This window comes from Chiloscyllium plagiosum, unplaced genomic scaffold (genome assembly GCF_037043375.1).
Source record: "Chiloscyllium plagiosum isolate Xiang-an unplaced genomic scaffold, Cpla_swu_hap1 HiC_scaffold_2, whole genome shotgun sequence".
Lineage (NCBI taxonomy): Eukaryota > Metazoa > Chordata > Chondrichthyes > Orectolobiformes > Hemiscylliidae > Chiloscyllium > Chiloscyllium plagiosum.
In genome coordinates, this window is record NW_028270140.1 from 19,024,835 (window position 1) to 19,043,453 (window position 18,619).

The 18,619-nt window shown below is 40.7% G+C and overlaps 1 protein-coding gene across 1 annotated transcript in view; it reads right to left on the reverse strand.

The window, feature by feature from the left end:
- The window catches only part of LOC122558317 (paladin-like), a 121,872-nt gene that overhangs the window by 89,508 nt on the left and 13,745 nt on the right, over positions 1 to 18,619 (reverse strand). The window contains exons 3-7 of the mRNA XM_043706751.2: positions 17,577 to 17,756; positions 15,305 to 15,469; positions 13,406 to 13,566; positions 8,106 to 8,181; positions 3,308 to 3,456 (exon numbers count right to left, since the gene is read on the reverse strand). Coding sequence (XP_043562686.2) covers positions 3,308 to 3,456; positions 8,106 to 8,181; positions 13,406 to 13,566; positions 15,305 to 15,469; positions 17,577 to 17,756 — 731 coding nt within the window. The remainder of the gene's footprint in view (positions 1 to 3,307; positions 3,457 to 8,105; positions 8,182 to 13,405; positions 13,567 to 15,304; positions 15,470 to 17,576; positions 17,757 to 18,619) is intronic.

An 18,619-nucleotide genomic window follows, 5' to 3' on the forward strand; every position in this document is an offset into this window, starting at 1 on the left:
GGTCCCGAGCATTTCAAATAAAGGATTGTGCATTTGTACTAATTCAAATTCATTATTCAACTAATCTGGGTCTAATAAAAAGAGTTTTGAAAAACTAACAAAACGTAGTTTATTGCACACTAGCAACTTGTTACAGATTGCATTGATGTGATAGGCTCTGCTACAAAGGATTTGAGGAGTATCACACATTAGGTCTTATTCCTTCTGACCCTAAAACAGGGGTTACCAACATTTGTTTAATGAGAACTATTTCCAATTAATTTTTTTTTCATTCATGGGATGAGGCTATCTTGAACTACAGCATTTATTGCCCATCTGTAATTGCCCAGAGGGCAGTTAGGAAACAGCCATATTGCTGTGGGTCTAGAGTCACATATAGGCCAAACCAGGTAAAGATGGCAAATTCTTTTCCTAAGAGACATCGGTGAACCAATGGGTTTTTCTGACAATGGATTCATGGTCATCAATGGAGTCTTAATTCCTGACATTTATTGAATTCAAATTCCACCATCTGCTGTGGTAGACTAAAATCCCGTGTCCCAGGGATCTCTGGATTAATGCCCTGTAATAATACCATTAGGCTATTGTCTCCCCTTTTAATGAAAAGTATCATAAACTACTCAATACTTAAGGAAATACATGAATTGATAAGGGCACATATTTAGTTACTGCAATTGAATTACAAAAATATATGTTTAAAATGAAGAAAAATTGATCCTTGCCTTTATTTTAATGTGAAACTGAAACTGCAGGCTGCCCACTAATGCTGCAAATTCTAGTGTGTATTCTGAGGACAACTCTTAGAGAGTAAGTCAGATGATCGCTGATCAGGCATGTTCAAAATTGAACTTTGTGAAGTTCATGTTAGAAGAGGTCGATTCACAAAGAGAACCAAATAAAGAAACAGCTTTCATTGCTGTTTTGCAGCTGTTACTGTAATTTCCACTATCCACAAGAGCTCAGAAATTTGTGGCAGATTGCCTTGATGTTAAATGAATATCAGTTTGAAGGCTAACCAGCTCCATTTCCAAAACAACACAATCAAGATTAAACATTCATTTGTTCAGAAATGTCACTGACATCTACTTCCTTGAAGGAGTTTGAAGTAAACATCATACGAGGCTCCATCTGCTCAAAAATCAGTAAATGTGTTGCTGACCGCTTGGCCAAGCCTAGTCAGGAAACCACTAACTTGTCAATGTCCAGGATACCAACAGCAGCTTCATTTTCTGCTTGCATTTAGAACGTAGAAGGAAAATGTTGCATTTTCCTTTTCTGGAATCCTGCTATCTCAGAAGGTCAAGTTTCAACATAAAAACTTTCACTGTGCTAATGATGTCAGCAATTGTTTTCTGTTTCTCTTGCAACTTATGGCTCGGGGCATCTAATTTCTCTATCATATCTATTTAAGAATGCCAAGACAAGTATTCACACAATGTTCAATAATTGGTGGTATTTTCACAGCAAGACAGCTCCGATTTCTGGCAAAAGTAAAAGAAATTAAAACAATATTTTTCCTCCACTAACAGATATTAGTAGTCTAGTCCCATTTCTTTAGGAAGGATATTATTAAATTGGAAAGGGTGCAGAAAAGATTTACAATAACATTACTGGGACTGGAGATTTTGAGTTATAAGGAGAAGCTAGAAAGGCTAGGATCTCTTTCCCTAGAGAATAGGAGGTTGAGGAGTGCCCTTATAGATGTTTATAAAATCATGAGGGGCATAGATAAGGTGAATAGCAAAGGTCTTTTCCCTAGAGTAGGGGAGTTCAAAACTAGACAACATATGCCTAAGATGATAGGGGTAAGATTTTAAAAATTTCATACAAAGAGTGGTGTGTTTATGGAATAAACTACCCAGAGGAATGATTTGGAGATGCCGGTATTGGACTGGGGTGTACAAAGTTAAACATCGCACAACACCAGGTTATAGTCCAGCAGGTTTATTTGGAAGCACTAGCTTTTGGAGCGCTGCTCCTCCAGCAGGAGGTTGACAACCACCTGATGAAGGAGCAGGGCTCCGAAAGCTAGTGCTTCCAAATAAACCTGCTGGACTATAACCTGGTATTGTGTGATTTTTAAACTTAGTACCCAGAGGAGGTGAGAGATGCAGGTACAGTTTCAACATTTAATAGACATTTCGGCAGGTACATGAATAGGAATGGTTTAGAGGAATAAGGGCGAAATGCAGGTAAGTGAGTCTAATTTAGTTTGGGAAACTGGTCAAGTTGAACGGATGGATGTGTTTCAATACTTTATGATTCCATCACTTTAGACAGCAGCTAAAGATCACCATACACTGATGACTGTTCATCATTAAATAATTTGAAACTTCAGTGATATTCTGGATTTGCACAAATCTAATTAATAATTCTAATGACAGGAGACATAGAGTGGTCAAACCTTCTTACTTAGGCACAAATTGCTGGAATGATACATTGGCAGTTTAAGAAAGAAGGGAAATCAGGGTATACTTTATAATTTGCAATGAAACAGGCATGATGCCTGATCAATGCTGTGTACCAGCAGTTCCTATTGCCATTAGCTTTTCCAAATGATACATCCTTTTTTGCAAAATAATTGTTGACCTCAATAGATATCAATTCCTCCAATTTCAGAGGCAATGCTGTCGAGGATCCCTCTATCAAGGTGAAGTCTTCAAATACCATTCAAATCAACATTTCCAGTTGGGCAGTCTCACTTTTGATAAGTAATTCATCATGTTGAATTTAAAAAGACATGCATTCACTCAAATCCCTCTGCAACTGCTCTGTCATAGTGGTTGATAATGCAGACAGCATAGTGGTTGCTCCTAACTGCAGGACTGAGGGGACAGACCTAATTACTGGCTTGCTTTTGAAATCTCGGAATAAAGACTCAGCCATCATCATCATTGTACCCTCCACAATCACATGGTCTGCAAATGTTGCCCCATTCTTGATCAAATAGTGAGAAACGCTGAAAGATGCTTCAGTTGCTGTGTGAGCATTCTTGGGTGATATGGTTTTTTAAAAATTGCTATTACTGCAGTGTAGTTTTTAGTTCACTTACTTTCAGTTCACTTGCTTCCTGCAGGAAAATCTGTCTCAAATTGTTCATGACATTTTCTGAATAATGGACGGATCTCTGTGTTAACTCAAAGAGTGTGACCACATTCCACCATTTATTATTGTTCAATTTACACAGGTCCATGAGGTTTTAAAGATATATATGAAACGGTGTCCTCTTTGATTGAAGAATTGATCCAATACAACCCCATATTTGAATCACTACTTTTTACAATGTCAGCCCATTCTCATCCCTTACCTTTCCAGCTGAGGAAATGTTGTTCTATGAGCCATGATCAGCGCACCTATTATCATTCCAAGATTGGAGCGTCCCACTCCAGTTTGACAATTAAAGAGGAGGGCAGGAGGTGATTTGCAACTATCCTTGAAGGTGAGGCTTGGGCACTCCTGTAAAATCAGAACATGCATATTCAAATAACATAAAATAAGATAGACACCGGACGATTCAAATCATGAATCCACTTGATCTTCCAATGTAGGGAAAGACGATGAGCTGTATTTTGCCAGTGATCGACAGATGGGAATCCAGATGCTTCATAAAATGGTGTCAGCATCACTAGGAAAGGAATCCAACAGCATTGAGGGCAGGCAATTAAGTCAATTAATTGTCCAGTTGGCAATAACTTCCATCCTGTTGGCATTTGACTGGTTGGGGCAGGCTTCCACCACCTGGGGAGACAGGCAACTATATCCTAGTGGCCATCCAGTGGGTTTCCAGGGGACCAAATATCATTTATAGCAGCACCATCGAATACAAAAGGGCTCCTAGCACTGTTTTCCTGCTCCCAGCGCATGAAAATAAAAAGCTTATCTGCTCTTTAAGAGTGCCTCAACATGAGGTTGGGACCCACTCTCATACCCAGTTCCAAGACATAGAGTCATAGAAATACATAGCATGGAAACATACTTTCAGTCCAACTCATCTATGTCGACTAGATATCCTACATAAATCTAGTTCCATTTGCCAGCATTTTGCCCTATTCCTCTAAAACCTTCCTAATCATAAATCCATCGAGATGCCTTTAAAATGTTGTAACATGTTTGCACTTTGAAAGTCTCGGCCCCATTTTTGTTGAAAAACCTGTTCATAAATGAATGGTCAAAGGTCTACTGCTGCCTATAAACTCAAACTAGGATCAGCTGGGTTATTTTCTGCTTTGATCCATTCTCATTTCTTTCATTTCCCATTTGAGCCGTTAGTCATGTGTCACAAAGGACACATGCTGAACATGCTTTTATGAAGTCTTATATTTTAGTGACTTGAGGACAGTAAGGACTGCAGATGTTCGAAGCAAGAGTCAATAGATGTGAAGCTAGAAAAGCGCGACAGGTCAGACAGCATCCCGAGGAGCAGGAAAGTCAATGTTTTGGGCTGAATCATTACCTTTCCTGCCCTCGGATGCTGTCTGACCAGCTGTGCTTTTCCAGCTTCTCATCTATTGACTTATATTTTAGTATTGTATGAAAAGCATTAAAAATAAAAAAGTCTGTACCTCATAGAACCTTGCAATGCAGAAGGTGAACCTATCATGACAGATGCTACAATTTAAAAGATCAAACTGGACATTTATTCCAACTGCCTTGTTCTGCAACTGATCTCATTTTCAAGGGTATATCTTTGAAGGTTACTATAAACAAGGAAGCATTGATATCAAAGGAAAGGAATCCAGGAGATATTTTTAACTGACAATTTAATCAATATTTTTTACTTTATACTGTCAGTCACAATAACTCTTCTGATTCCATCGAGGCCCATCAGCAAGGAAACACAGGAAAGGAATTTTGGCAAGGAGTGGAATGTCTATGACAGGAGACTGTGAAATGTTTCTTATGGAGACCAGAGAGATATTCCTGGCCATCCAGAGAGATCTTTCAGCTCTTCATGTCTAGATCAATCCTCATGAAAATTAATGAAACCATAATCTATCTGATTATATATCTCATGATCTTTTCGTCTTCACTGTCAATGGGGGTGGTGCCAGGGGACTGGAGAGTGGCGAATGTTGTGCCCCTGTTCAAAAAAGGGAATAGGGATAACCCCAGAAATTACAGGCCAGTTAGTCTTACTTCGGTGGTAGGCAAAGTAATGGAAAGGGTACTGAGGGATAGGATTTATGAGTATCTGGAAAGGCACTGCTTGATTAGGGACAGCCAGCACGGATTTGTGAGGGGTAGGTCTTGCCTTACAAGTCTTATTGAATTCTTTGAGGAGGTGACCAAGCATGTGGATGAGGGTAGAGCAGTGGATGTAGTGTATATGGATTTTAGTAAGGCATTTGATAAGGTTCCCCATGGTAGGCTTATGCGGAAAGTCAGGAGGCATGGGATAGTGGGAAATTTGGCCAGTTGGATAGAGAACTGGCTAACTGGTCGAAATCAGAGAGTGGTGGTAGATGGTAAATATTAAGCCTGGAGCCCAGTTACAAGTGGAGTTCCGCAGGGATCAGTTCTGGGTCCTCTGCTGTTTGTAATTTTTATTAATGACTTGGAAGAGGGAGTCGAAGGGTGGGTCAGTAAATTTGCAGACGATATGAAGATTGGTGGAGTTGTGGATAGTGAAGAGGGCTGTTGTCAGCTACAAAGGGACTTGGATATGATGCAGAGCTGGGCTGAGGAGTGGTAGATGGAGTTCAACCCTGTCAAGTGTGAGGTTGTCCATTTTGGAAGGAAAAATAAGAATGCGGAATACAGGGTTAACGGTAGGGTTCTTAGTAAAGTGGAGGAGCAGAGGGATCTTGGGGACTATGTTCATAGATCTTTGAAAGTTGCCACTCAGGTGGATGGAGCTTGTAAGAAGGCCTATGGTGAATTAGCGTTCATTATCAGAGGGATTGAATTCAAGAGTCGTGAGGTGATGTTGCAGCTGTATCGGACCTTGGTAAGGCCACATTTGGAGTACTGTGTGCAGTTCTGGTCGCCTCATTTTAGGAAAGATGTGGAAGCTTTGGAGAGGGTGCAGAGGAGATTTACCAGGATGTTGCCTGGAATGGAGAATAGGTCGTACGAGGATAGGTTGAGAGTGCTAGGCCTTTTCTCATTGGAACGGCGAAGGATGAGGGGTGACTTGATAGAAGTTTATAAGATGATCAGGGGAATAGATAAAGTAGACAGTCAGAGACTTTTTCCCCGGGTACTACAGAGTGTTACAAGGGGACATAAATTTAAGGTGAAGGGTGGAAGGTATAGGGGGGATGTCAGGGGTAGGTTCTTTACCCAGAGAGTGGAGGGGGCATGGAATGCGCTACCTGTGGGAATGGCAGAGTCAGAATCATTAGTGACCTTTAAGCGGCAATTGGATAGGTACATGGATAGGCGCTTAAGCTAGGACAAATGTTCAGCACAACATCGTGGGCCGAAGGGCCTGTTCTGTGCTGTATTGTTCTATGTCTATATTATTGTCATCAAATACTCTAACTTACCCTGACTATAATCATGAAGGCATCAAAGTCAGTTTCTTCTAGATTATGATCAACAGGCAAAAGTAACCATTCGTATCTGGGAAACAATACGCAGACCTTTGCTCAGAGAGAGCTTTAAACCTTCCAGACCATGACTGCACTGGCTTCACTATTCAGGCCTGTTAAACCACTTAATTCTGAAGGAGGAGTCCAGAAGTCAATCTTTACTTAGTTTCAGATTTATTAACAAAGTGAAACATCACAAATATATCGTTCCTAGCTCTCCAACTCAACACCAATGTCCATAAGTGTTTCTTTAAATGTGTAAAAGTCATTATCTTATTTGTGCTTCACATCTGTGGATACCTAACTTTATGTTTTATAATTAACAAGGAGGGAGCTCCTGAGGAGACCCAACTTCAAATACCACCTCCTCCAAAAGTGTGTAATAACCTTTCTGAATGGATTAATTAGCAAATATCTACAATTAACAAGAAGGGTGCTTGTGACACAGTGTTCCTACCTCTAAGCCACAAAACATGGGATCAAATCCCACCTGGCACCAGAGATGTGCATTAATATCTCTGAACACTTTGATTAGAAAACACACAATTGACAGTAAAGGGCTCTTGTGATGCAGTAACATCTCCCTACCAATGAGCAAAGAGGACTGGTTTCAACTCCAACCTGCTCCAGAAATGTGTCATAGATCTCAGAACATAGAAAAGTACACTATTAATGGTTTGGTGGCTCAGTGGTTAGCACTGCTGCCTCACAGCACCAGGGTCCCAGGTTCAATTCCACCCTTGGGTGACTGCGTGCGTGGAGTTTGCATATTCTCCCCGTGTCTGCGTGGGTTTTCTCCGGGTGTTCAGATTTCCTCCCACACTCCAAAGATATGCAGGTTCGGTGAACTGGCCATTCTAAATTGCCCATAGTCACAGGGAAATATGTCTGGGTGGGTTACTCTTCGAAGGATCAGTGTGGACTTGTTAGGCTGAAGGGCCTGCTGTAGGGGATCTAATCTAATCATTAACATGGTGCAGGTTAAAATGCAATCTGTATTGCATTGGTGCATTTTGATTTTGATGTACTTTAACCTGTGTAACCTTAGTCACCATACTGCAGTAAGCAATTAAAATTTGGATCTTTGAGTTTACATTGGAATTGAGGCTGCAAGTCTTTGATGTATTTACACTTCAAAGACCACTCTAGTAAAGTACATCAACACTCCTTCACTTGCTGTCATTTCTGATTGATAAATAAATCACTTTTCTGATGTATAAATTCAGTTAATTGCTTAGATTGCATTGTTATATCTGAACAAATGTTTCAGCACCTCTCCCAAACATTATTCAACCCAACAGAAGGTAGGTCTCCTGTAGATATTCATTCCCTATGTGCTCGAACATCTGGCAGTGTTCAACCTCATGTTTTCCTGGAATGTCTTGTGAAATTGTAATTGCTGAACCTCAAACATCTGATGATGGTTCAGCCTGCAACAGCTGGTTAGGTTGAAATCTCCTTGCCTAAGACATCAAGAGATCTGTCATCTGTTCATGCCTAGCATCAGTCGTTGTGAAAATTAATGAGACTGTAATCTACTGATCATTATCCTCATCAAATACTCTGACTTACCCTGACTGTACTGATGAAGTCATCAAAGTCTGCTTCTTCTAGATTAGTATCAACAGGCAAAGGTAACCGTTTATATCTGGAAAACCATATGCAGAACATGTTGTTAATCTAGTTAGCTGCACTCTGCCAATGATATGTTTAATTTATAGACTAGAACAAAGCTACATTTAAACATTTTAAAGCATTTCATATCACATTTCTCTGACTGCTTTTATGTAAGAAAAATGGCTGCCAATGTGGCAAGGTTCCACATACAGCAAGCAGCAACCAATCTGCCCTTAACGATGCTGGTTAAATAAGGGACAGAGGTTGGGGAGGGGGTCGTTAGGGCCGACTGCCTGCCCCTCTTCTGCGGTTATGTTAGAGCCCGGGTGTCCTTGGAGAAGGAGCACGCGGTGTCGACCAACACCCTGGAGTTGTTCAGGGAGAGGTGGGCGCCGCAGGGAGTGGAGTGCATCATTCCTCCCTCCAGTTCTATTTTGATTTAGTCCCTACCCTCCCCTTCACTGTTTTGATCACACAGCACTGTCCCTTGCTGTGAAGGGCAGTGTTTGTCACTGGCCACCCGGGTGTTTTCCTGTCTTCCTGGTGGTGGAATTTGAATAAAGATTGGTGCACTTTGTGTCTTCCACTGTGTCTCACACCTGCACACACACACCATGGGTGCTGGGGATAAAATAAGCACTACCGCACTTAGGTGGTAGTGTGGGGTTAAAAAAAAACAAGGGATTAAAAAAGAAAAAAAAAGAAAAAAATTAAATAGGAATAAAAAGAAAAAGAAAAAAGAAAAAAAAGGGACAGAGGTTGGATCATTGTAGTGCTGTGGGATCTTCTCCATCCACCTGAAAACTAGGGCAGGTAATTAGTCCTTAGCTTATTACCTCATTCACATGACTACACCCTTCACACTGCACAACTCCTCAAACTCTAGATTTGGCACACAAGTCCTGGAGTTCAGATAGATTTTCTGACTCAGGGATGGATGTACTTCCAAATGAGCTACGCTGACATAAATGAATGAAGAACAAAGAAAAATTCATACAAAGAGTACAATGGCATTAGTGAGATCACAACAAAGGAGAACACAAACAGTTAGAGAGAAGTTAAAAAGAAACAATTCTGAAGGCAGTTAGGAGCAATAAAATTAATTTATCAAGGAATATTAAACAAATTAAAATGCTCTGCACGCATGCATGCATGTGAATAAACAAAAATAAAGTCATAATTGGTACGTAGCCATTAAGTAATGAACAGGATAACATGACAAGCAGAAATAAAGAGATGATAGAAATATTAAATGCAACATTATTAATGCAATACCCATGGAGACAGATCAAGTGAGTGCGAAATTGGAAGATGAAACTGGAAATGATGTAAATATATTTTTAAAATGACAAATATGAAATGAACTAACCATTCAATTGCAACTGCACATTTTAAGAGAGTCTACAAATGCTGCAGCTGAAGCATTATTACATGTATGAATAATTAATTAGAAAAAGATATAATTCCAAATAGCTAATACTATATTTAGGAAGAGAGATGTCCAGAGAATTATAAACTAGTGAGCTTAACAAAAGTGGAAGAGAAAATAATGAAGCCCTGTAGAAATTCAAAATGTAACAATATGTCATCAGCACAGATTTCAGAAGGAAAGTCTTACTTAACCATCCTTACTGAATTCTTTGAAAAGGTTAGTGGATGATGGTTACATTGTAGACATAATTTAACAAGATTTCTAACAAGGTACGGCACAATAGATTAATGAATAAGGTTACAGTATATAGACACTGGGACAAGCAAGAGAATGGATAGATAGTTGGCTGTGGGCCAGAAAATAGAGATAGGGCATCCAGACACACAAATTAGAAGTAACAGTAGCTCAGTTGATTTTTGAGCATTCTCCACAATTCAGTAAGATCAAGGCTAAACTGATTGCAGCCTCAAATCCAAGTTCCCGCCCGTCACTGGTAACCTTTGACTCCCTTTCTGGATCAGTAGTGCTGGAAGAGCACAGCAATTCAGGCAGCATCCGAGGACAGGCAAAATCCGAGGACAGGCAAAATCGACGTTTCGGGCAAAAGCCCTGGTCCAGAGAAGGGCAAAAAAATGGGTATTCAGAGTGACAGAAGGTAGAAAATGGCGTCCCACATATATAGGTGCTGGGACCTGTGTGATTCACAATTTATATTAGCAACTTAAACTGTAGAATCAAAAAATCAATTTTTAAATTTGTCGATGACACCAAACTAGGATGAAAGATAGAAAGGCTAGAACATGTTATTTGAAAACATTAATAAACTTGCAGTGTATATCGAGTTTTAAGAAAATTTGTAGCTCAGGTTGAGGTTCAGGTTGGAGTTTTACTCGCTGAGCTGAAAGGTTTATTTTCAGACATTTCACCACCATATCAGGTAACATCATCAGTGAGCCTCTGGAGTGCAGCGAGCAAGCCTTCATCCAGTTGCAGTGTATCTACTTGCTTAATGAATTTCAACACATGAGTATGAGGTATTATACTTTGGTTAGAAAAATAATGAGGTCAGATATTACTTGGAAACCATGGCTTTAATTTTCAGTTCCAAGTTGAGATTGCAATTTTGGGCAAATTGCCACAAACCTAACTCGGGAGAAAATACTGCAGATATTTGTTAAGAGGATGAGCTAATGGGAGTACACAGTGAATGTTAGCTTCATTTTGGCTTGCCATCTCTAGAAAGAGCTTGCAGCTAGTCACAGACTCTACTGGATGCAGGAGTGGGCAGTGGTAAAGGACTGAGAGAAAGTGAGGACTGCAGATGCTGGAGATCAGAATCTGCTCGAAAAGCACAATACGTTGGGCAGCATCTGAGGAGCAGGAGAATCAACATTTCGAGCTTAAGCTCCTTCCTGATGAAGAGCTTATACTCGAAACGTCAATTTTCCTGCTCCTCGGATACTGCCTAACCGGCTGTGCTTTTCCAGCACCACACTCTCGACTGTGGTTGACTGTCTGGATATTCTGACACTCTATCCAACCGGAAAAAAATGCTGTAATACAAGACGAGCTCTCAAGCTCTCAACCCTCACAGTCTGCAGTCACACCTGATTGCACATTTAACTTCCATACCAAATTACACATCTCTACAAGCTTCCTATTTCCCCTAATACCCTCAGTTATATCACACCAACAAGAGATTCTTCTAGTTAGACAGGAACACACCGGATCAATCAGGTCCCTACACTTTAAGAGTATAGTGGCAATGACCTTCATCATTGGCAGTAGGTCATAGAGTGTAATGAAAGGCCACACCCATACAATAGAACTTATCCATTTTGGCAGGCAGAACAGCAAAGCAAAATATGAATTAAGTGGAGAGAGATTGCAGAATTCTAAAGCGAAGACAAATCTCAGCTACATGAATTTGCAAAATTGGTTTGCAGGTACAGTAAGTGATTAGGAAGGCCAATAGAATGGGGATGTTTATTCCAAGAAAAATAGAAATTGAATCATAGAATCCCTATAGCATGGAAGCACTGACTCAACACTGACCCTCTGAAATATCCCACCCAATCCCACTTCCCCTTGCCTATCCCTATAGCCCCACCTTTCCCATGGCTAATCCAACAATCCTACATCCCTGGACACCATGAACAATTTGGCAAGGCTAATCTTTGGACCGTGGGAAGAAACCCACGCATATTGGAGGAGAATGTGCAAATTCCATTCAGAAAGTTGCCCATGGGTGGAATCAAACCCAGGTCCGTGTTACAATGAAATAGCAGTGCTAACCACTGAGCCACCATGGAAGTGGGCATGTTTTGATACAACTGTTACAATTATAAAAGTGAGACCACATCTGAAGTACTGTGTATATATTTGGTCTCCTTATTCAAGAAAGGATACAATTGTGTTAGAAGCAGCTCAAAAAGGGTTCACTCATCTGATCGCTGAGATAGAATGTTTACTGTAGGAGAAAAGTTTGAACTGGGCTTGTTTCCATTGAGTTTAGAAAAATAGGAGGTGTTCTTATTGAGACATGAAAGATCCTGAGGAGACTGCAGGGTGAATGTTCAAAGGATGTTTCCAACATGGGACAGATTAGAGTTTGGGCTATGATTTAAAAATAAGACATTTTCATTTCATTGGAGAAGGAAGACAATTTTACTCCCTGAAGAGTCTTTGGAATTCTCTTCTCCAGAGAGCATGGAAACAAAGTCATTAAATATTCTTAAGGCCAATATTGGTAGATTCTTGACTAACCAGTGAATCAAATGGGTGCAGTTGGGAGTGTACAGTTAAGGCCACAAACAAATCAACCATTGAATGGGGAAGCTGACTCAAGGGGCTGAATGGGTTAGTTCTGTTCCTGGTTCATGTGTTCACATACTTGTACAGGAGTATGGTGTGGTTAAACAATGAAAAGACTGGTAAATAGCCATTGAGAATATCAGTTAAATCAGGTAGAGTCTAGATTAGAATGGTGCTGGAAAAGCACAGCAGGTCAGGCAGCATCCAAGGAGCAGGAAAATCGACATTTTGGGCAAAATCCCTTCATCAGGATTCCTGCTCCTTGGATGCTGCCTGACCTGCTGTACTTTTCCAGCACCACTCTAATCTAGACTCTGGTTTCCAACATCTGCAGTCCTTGTTTTTACCTAGTTAAAATCTTCGAGGAGAAAGTGAGGACTGCAGATGCTGGAGATCAGAGCTGAAAATGTGTTGCTGGAAAAGCGCAGCAGGTCAGGCAGCATCCAAGGAACAGGAGAATCGACGTTTCGGGCATAAGCCCTTCTTCAGGGCTTATGCCCGAAACGTCGATTCTCCTGTTCCTTGGATGCTGCCTGACCTGCTGCGCTTTTCCAGCAACACATTTTCAGCTTTTACCTAATTAAATCAGGTACACAATCCTTTATCTGAAACCCTCGGGGCCATCTGGTTTTCAGAATTTGTAATTTTTCAGGTTTTGGAATAAGTGACAGTTTCACGATGAAATAAAGAAAATATTACTGAACAGCAGACACACCTGTGAGTACTATGAGGGCTGAGACAGAATTGATGCTTGCCAGTGCTGGCCCACGCTGCCATGTCACATCTGAGTGACAAGGGTCAAGTGGGTGTGGAGTTGGGTTAACTGTTTGCACAGCAAACAACCTTGTTATGGAGAAAAAAAAACACTTCACAAAGAAAGCTTCGGATTTCAGAGCTTTTCGAATTTCGGATGAAGGATTGTATACCTGTAGTATCAGGGAAAGTTAGAGAAGTTGGGTCAGCTGTGAATCGCAACCACTGTATCCAGAATAAATATGAATAAAAGCACCTGAAGATTGGCATCGTAAAGATGTGGCACCTGTAGATCTCTTCTGATAAGCGAATGTCATCTTCATTCTCAATTTTCTTTGGGAGAGCCTCGGCAACAAATTGCTCAGTATCATTGTATACAAAGTACATTTTGTTGCTCAATGCAGCAAAATCCAGCAGCTAAACATATCAGAAAAGGAAAGATTACTTTGCCTGCATAAACCTTCTCAGGATTCAGGTGATAGATTTTAACATTCATGTATGGCATGTGGGCATTGCTGGCAAGGTCCGCACCTTTTTGTCCATTCCTAGTTGCCCTTGTACTAACTTGGCCATTGCAAAGGACGATTAAGAATCGGTCACATCACTGTGGATCAGGAGTCACAAGAAGATCTGATGAGGTGGAGACAACAGACTTTCTTCCCTAAAGAGCATAAGTGAACCAGATGGGTTTTTATGACAATTGATAGCGTTTACATACTTGCCGTTGCACTAACTTTTAATTGTAGGTTTTATGGAATTCAAAATTCATCACTTGCCATGGTGGGATTTGAAATCATGCCCCCAGAGTATTAGCCTGAATACTAATTCCTTCTACAAGGTAGAGCATTATAACATATTTTCTTCATAGAAATGTATAATCTACAGGAGGTTGGATGTTCCTCAACCCAAAACCTAGCTCTGGCCTGAGAAAAAAGGTCATTTGATGACCAGGATTTAAATCCTGCTACCAAGTTCATGGCGATTGTTTGAAGGTTTAATTACCTGTGGCTTACCTATGATGTAAAACTTTTAAATTTGAGGCTATCAATTAGATCTTCTGTTGACGCTGTCTATAAAGGTGGAATTTTCCCTTCTAAACAGGTCACATGTGTGAACCACATAGAGCAGATATCTCAACACCCAGAAGAAATATCACTCTCATTGCCTTCACAAGATGCTGTAAATCAAGTGGCAGCATAGAATCATAGAATTTCTACAATGTGGATGCAGGTCATTTGGCCCATCTACCATTCTTGTAACCCTGCATTTCCCATGGCGAATCCACCTAGCCACCTCATCCCAGACCACAATGGGCAATTTAGCATGGCCATTTCACCAAACCTCTATATCTTTGAACTGTGGAAGGAAACCCACACAGACATGGGAGCATGTCGCCCGACGCTGGATTCGAACCAGGCCCAGTGCTGTGAGGCAGCAGTAATAACCACTGAGCCATCATGCTGCCCAATGGCATAAAGAAAGGCACACCAGCATCAGTGTTCTCCAGTATCAAAGTATTGGCCAAACTGGATCAGGTCTGCTGGGCAGGCTCCATTATCCTTAAGCCTGACATTATCCTTAAACTACCTGAAATAATTCCTGAAACAAGTGAAACCTGAACATTCAATGCAGTAAGTGAGCTTCAGAACACTAACAAGGGCTTGCTAAATTCCTCCTTGAAAAAGTGCAACGTATTCATCGATACCTTGGAAACCTTGGCCCAAAACTGTCTAAAATGGAGGGAAAGCAAGTGGGAACAATCTGTACACCTTGGAACATTCCATGCTAACAATGAGCTGAGGTCAGGTGTTGGAAAACCCGCATCTCAGCCTCCCATTCTCGCAACCAACACCTGTCCCTCCTGTGACAGAGACTGGTAGATTGTACATTGGACTTTTCAGTCACCTGAGAAAACAATCCATGAGGGGGTGCCTAAAATGTACATGGTCACCCATACACTTACAAACAACATGGGAAAGTTCCACTCTTAAAGAATGTGTTCCATTACAGACAAATCAACAAAAGATCCAACTGACAACATAGACCTTTAAAAGCTTTACTTCATAGGTAAAGAACTGGTAAATAACCTTTTACATGAAGCGATAATCAACAGTATTACCAAGTCTCATTCAGAAGATGCCAGAAGTTCACATACCTCCTTCTTAATGATTAATTCCAGTTCTTCCACCTGATTTCTTGGAGTAAGGCTATAGAGATTTTCCTGCAGATTTGTCTGGTCACGTGGGGTGTAAGGAATGAAATCATCATCCTGGTGAAACAAAATGATTGGTTCCTCTCGAACGTTGAAGCAAATAATTTCCTAGAGTGTGTAGGTTTAGAAAAATACATTTGAGGTTGGCGGTAGAGTTTCAATCAAACAATTAGCATATTTCACTTTATATTCTCAAATAGTAAAGAGTATTTCAAAAATATCACACAAAGATTTTCAGTAAAAGCACCTGGACTTTATGACAAAATAATTTTACACTCAATCTACAGTTCATCAAAATTTACACTTCGTCTACTGAGCTGGGCCATCATGGGATGGGTAAGGACAACATGAGCTGGCATGGAACATAAGGGCTATAAAGGGTGTGTGGAGAATATTAGCTGGTATGAATGGGGCATGGGGAATAGGTGGGAGAGGTTGACGGAGTCAAAGGGTCCAACATTGAACAAAGTAGTTGTGAAAAAGTCCCAGTAACTGAGATAGGCCTATTCACCAGCACTTCTTAACACACTTGGCCATCTGATCTCTATCCAGCCTGCCTCACTCCATTACACACCCACACCCCAAGCCCCAGAGCAGAAAATTACATTATTCAGGACAAAATTTCTTGAGTTGATCTATTAACCTTGGAAACTTGATTACAGGTTTCTAACTGGGGGAGCCTCTTTCAGCACTGATGTTTATTGCAATGAGTAAAGTATACAATACAGCCTTGTTTGGTAAAACATCAAGAACAAGAACATTGGTTAGGCCATTGTTGGAATATTGTGTGTAATTCTGGTCTCCTTCCTATCGGAAAGATGTTGTGAAACTTGAAAGGGTTCAGAAAAGGATGTTGCCAGGGTTGGAGGATTTGAGCTATAGGGAGAGGCTGGACAGGCTGGGGCTGTTTTCCCTGGAGCATTGGAGGCTGAGGGGTGACCTCAGAGAGGTTTACAAAATTATGAGGGGCATGGATAGGGTAAATAGGCAAAGTCTTTTCCCTGGAGTCAGGGAGTCCAGAACTAGAGGGCATAGGTTTAGGGTGAGAGGGGAAAGATATAAAAGAAACCTGTGGGGCAACATTTTTCACACAGAGAGTGTTACGTGTATGGAATGAGCTGCCAGAGGATGTGGTGGAGGCTGGTACAATTGCAACATTTCAGAGGCATTTGGATGGGTATATGAATAGGAGGGATATGGACCAGGTGCTGGCAGGTGGGACTAAATTGGGTTGGGATATCTGGTCAGCATGGACAGGTTGGACCGAAAGGTCTGTTTCCATGCTGTACATCTCTATGACTCTATAACTTGTGTTATTAATGCCATGAATTATCCCCATGTGAAAATGTTTGATAACAGGACACTAAGGAAATATTAGACCAAGCAATCAGAAGCTTGGCCAATCAAGTAGGATTGACTTAGCGCAGAGAGTTAGAGCGATCGAAAGGCAAAATGGATGAGACGGGGAGTTCAGAGCTTAGAATTTAAACTGCTGAAGGATGGCTTTCAATGGTCAATAGTGAACTAAAATTAATATTACACTCTAAAACAAAATTCACTCACAGTCACTGCAAACTGAAAAACATTCCAGCTCACTGATATGAGGAGAGTACCTTTACCGATGTTTGTCACTACCTGCCCAATTTCATGAAAAAAAAAGTCGCATTTTCCTATCATTGTAATCTACAGTCGCTTTTCTACAGCATACACTGAATGCTATCCAAACATTTCGCAAGGCAGTCTCAATTCAGCTTTAATCTTGTATTGAAACCTTTCTCCCTGGAGGATATGTAAAATCTGGTCAAGCATTAAAGGGCTTCCATTCCACTTCAAAAGAACATTAAAAAAACAAAGTGGCTGCATATTGTGACAAATATTTCATCTGCCTTTATAAACATTTTTAAAACATATTCAGCTATTGCCAAGGATTGGTTCAATGGAGGGGAGGCACAGGAGGCAAAAAGAAAACATGCTATCAATTTGGTGAGGCAGACAATAGAATGTGTAGGTAAGACACATGAGGGGACTATTAACTGGAAGTTTTCCCACAGCCCACTAGCAATACAATTCCAAAAGCAGCCATTGTATCACTGTCCTCAGCACTTATGACTGTGCTCACTCCAGCTTAGCACTGAACTACAAATTAGTTGTATCAACTGATATATTCATCGCACATGAGACAGTAGTGCTGGTCAACACTAAACACGTTGCTCACCTGATGTCCTTCTTCCTTCAGTCTTTGCAGCACTTTGCAGAAGCCTTTCATCGTTGGCTGTCCCATGCCGTACACTGGATAACCAAGGTAACTCTGGCGAAAGTTTGGTGCCCCATAATTACTCATGGTGAGAAGGTCATCAACTTTGTTGTTGAGATCTTTGACCATGAAATATTTCCCCTGATTAAACATATAGTGAAATATTGTATCACCTCGATTGGCATTTATTGGAGAACTTTGCAAATAAATGGTTCACCAAAAAATTGATGTCTCAAGCAAATAAGATTCAACTTCTGAATTTCCAATTCTACATTCAAAAATATTTTTAACCAAATATTTTGATACACCTCCAGGGCAGTTGAGATTTGAACTTAGACCTTGTGGCCCAGAGGCAAGCACAACTACCACTGTTCTTTCAATCAACCTATTCAGATGTAATATGACATGGCAGATAGAACCTGAAGGAGTAGGGATACTCCATGTCACTGTTTTACATTAGTGATATTAATCAGATCAGCTGGAAATTGCCATAGCGTCGTACAGCATGGAAACAGACCCTTTGGGTCAAATCAGTCCATGCTGAACGTGATCCCAAACTGAACTAGTCCCACCTGCCTGCTCCTGGCCCATATCCTTCCAAACCTTTTATATTCATGTACTTATCTAAATGTTTTTTAAACATTGTAATTATACCCACATCCAACACTTCCTCAGGATGTTCATTCCACACATGTACCAACATCTTTGTAAACGTTTGCCCCCGAGTCTTTTTTAAATCTCTCTCCTCTCACCTTAAAAATGTGCCTCTAGTCTTGAAATCCCCCGTCAAGAAGTCTCACTACATCAGAAAGATGTTGTGAAACTTGAAAGAGTTCAGAAAAGATTTACAAGGATGTTGCCAGGGTTGGAGGATCTGAGCTACAGGGAGAGGCTGAACAGGCTGGGGCTGTTTTCCCTGGAGCATCAGAGTCTGAGGGGTGATCTTATAGAGGTTTATAAAATCATGATGGGTGTGGATAGGGTGAATAGACAAGGTCTTTTTC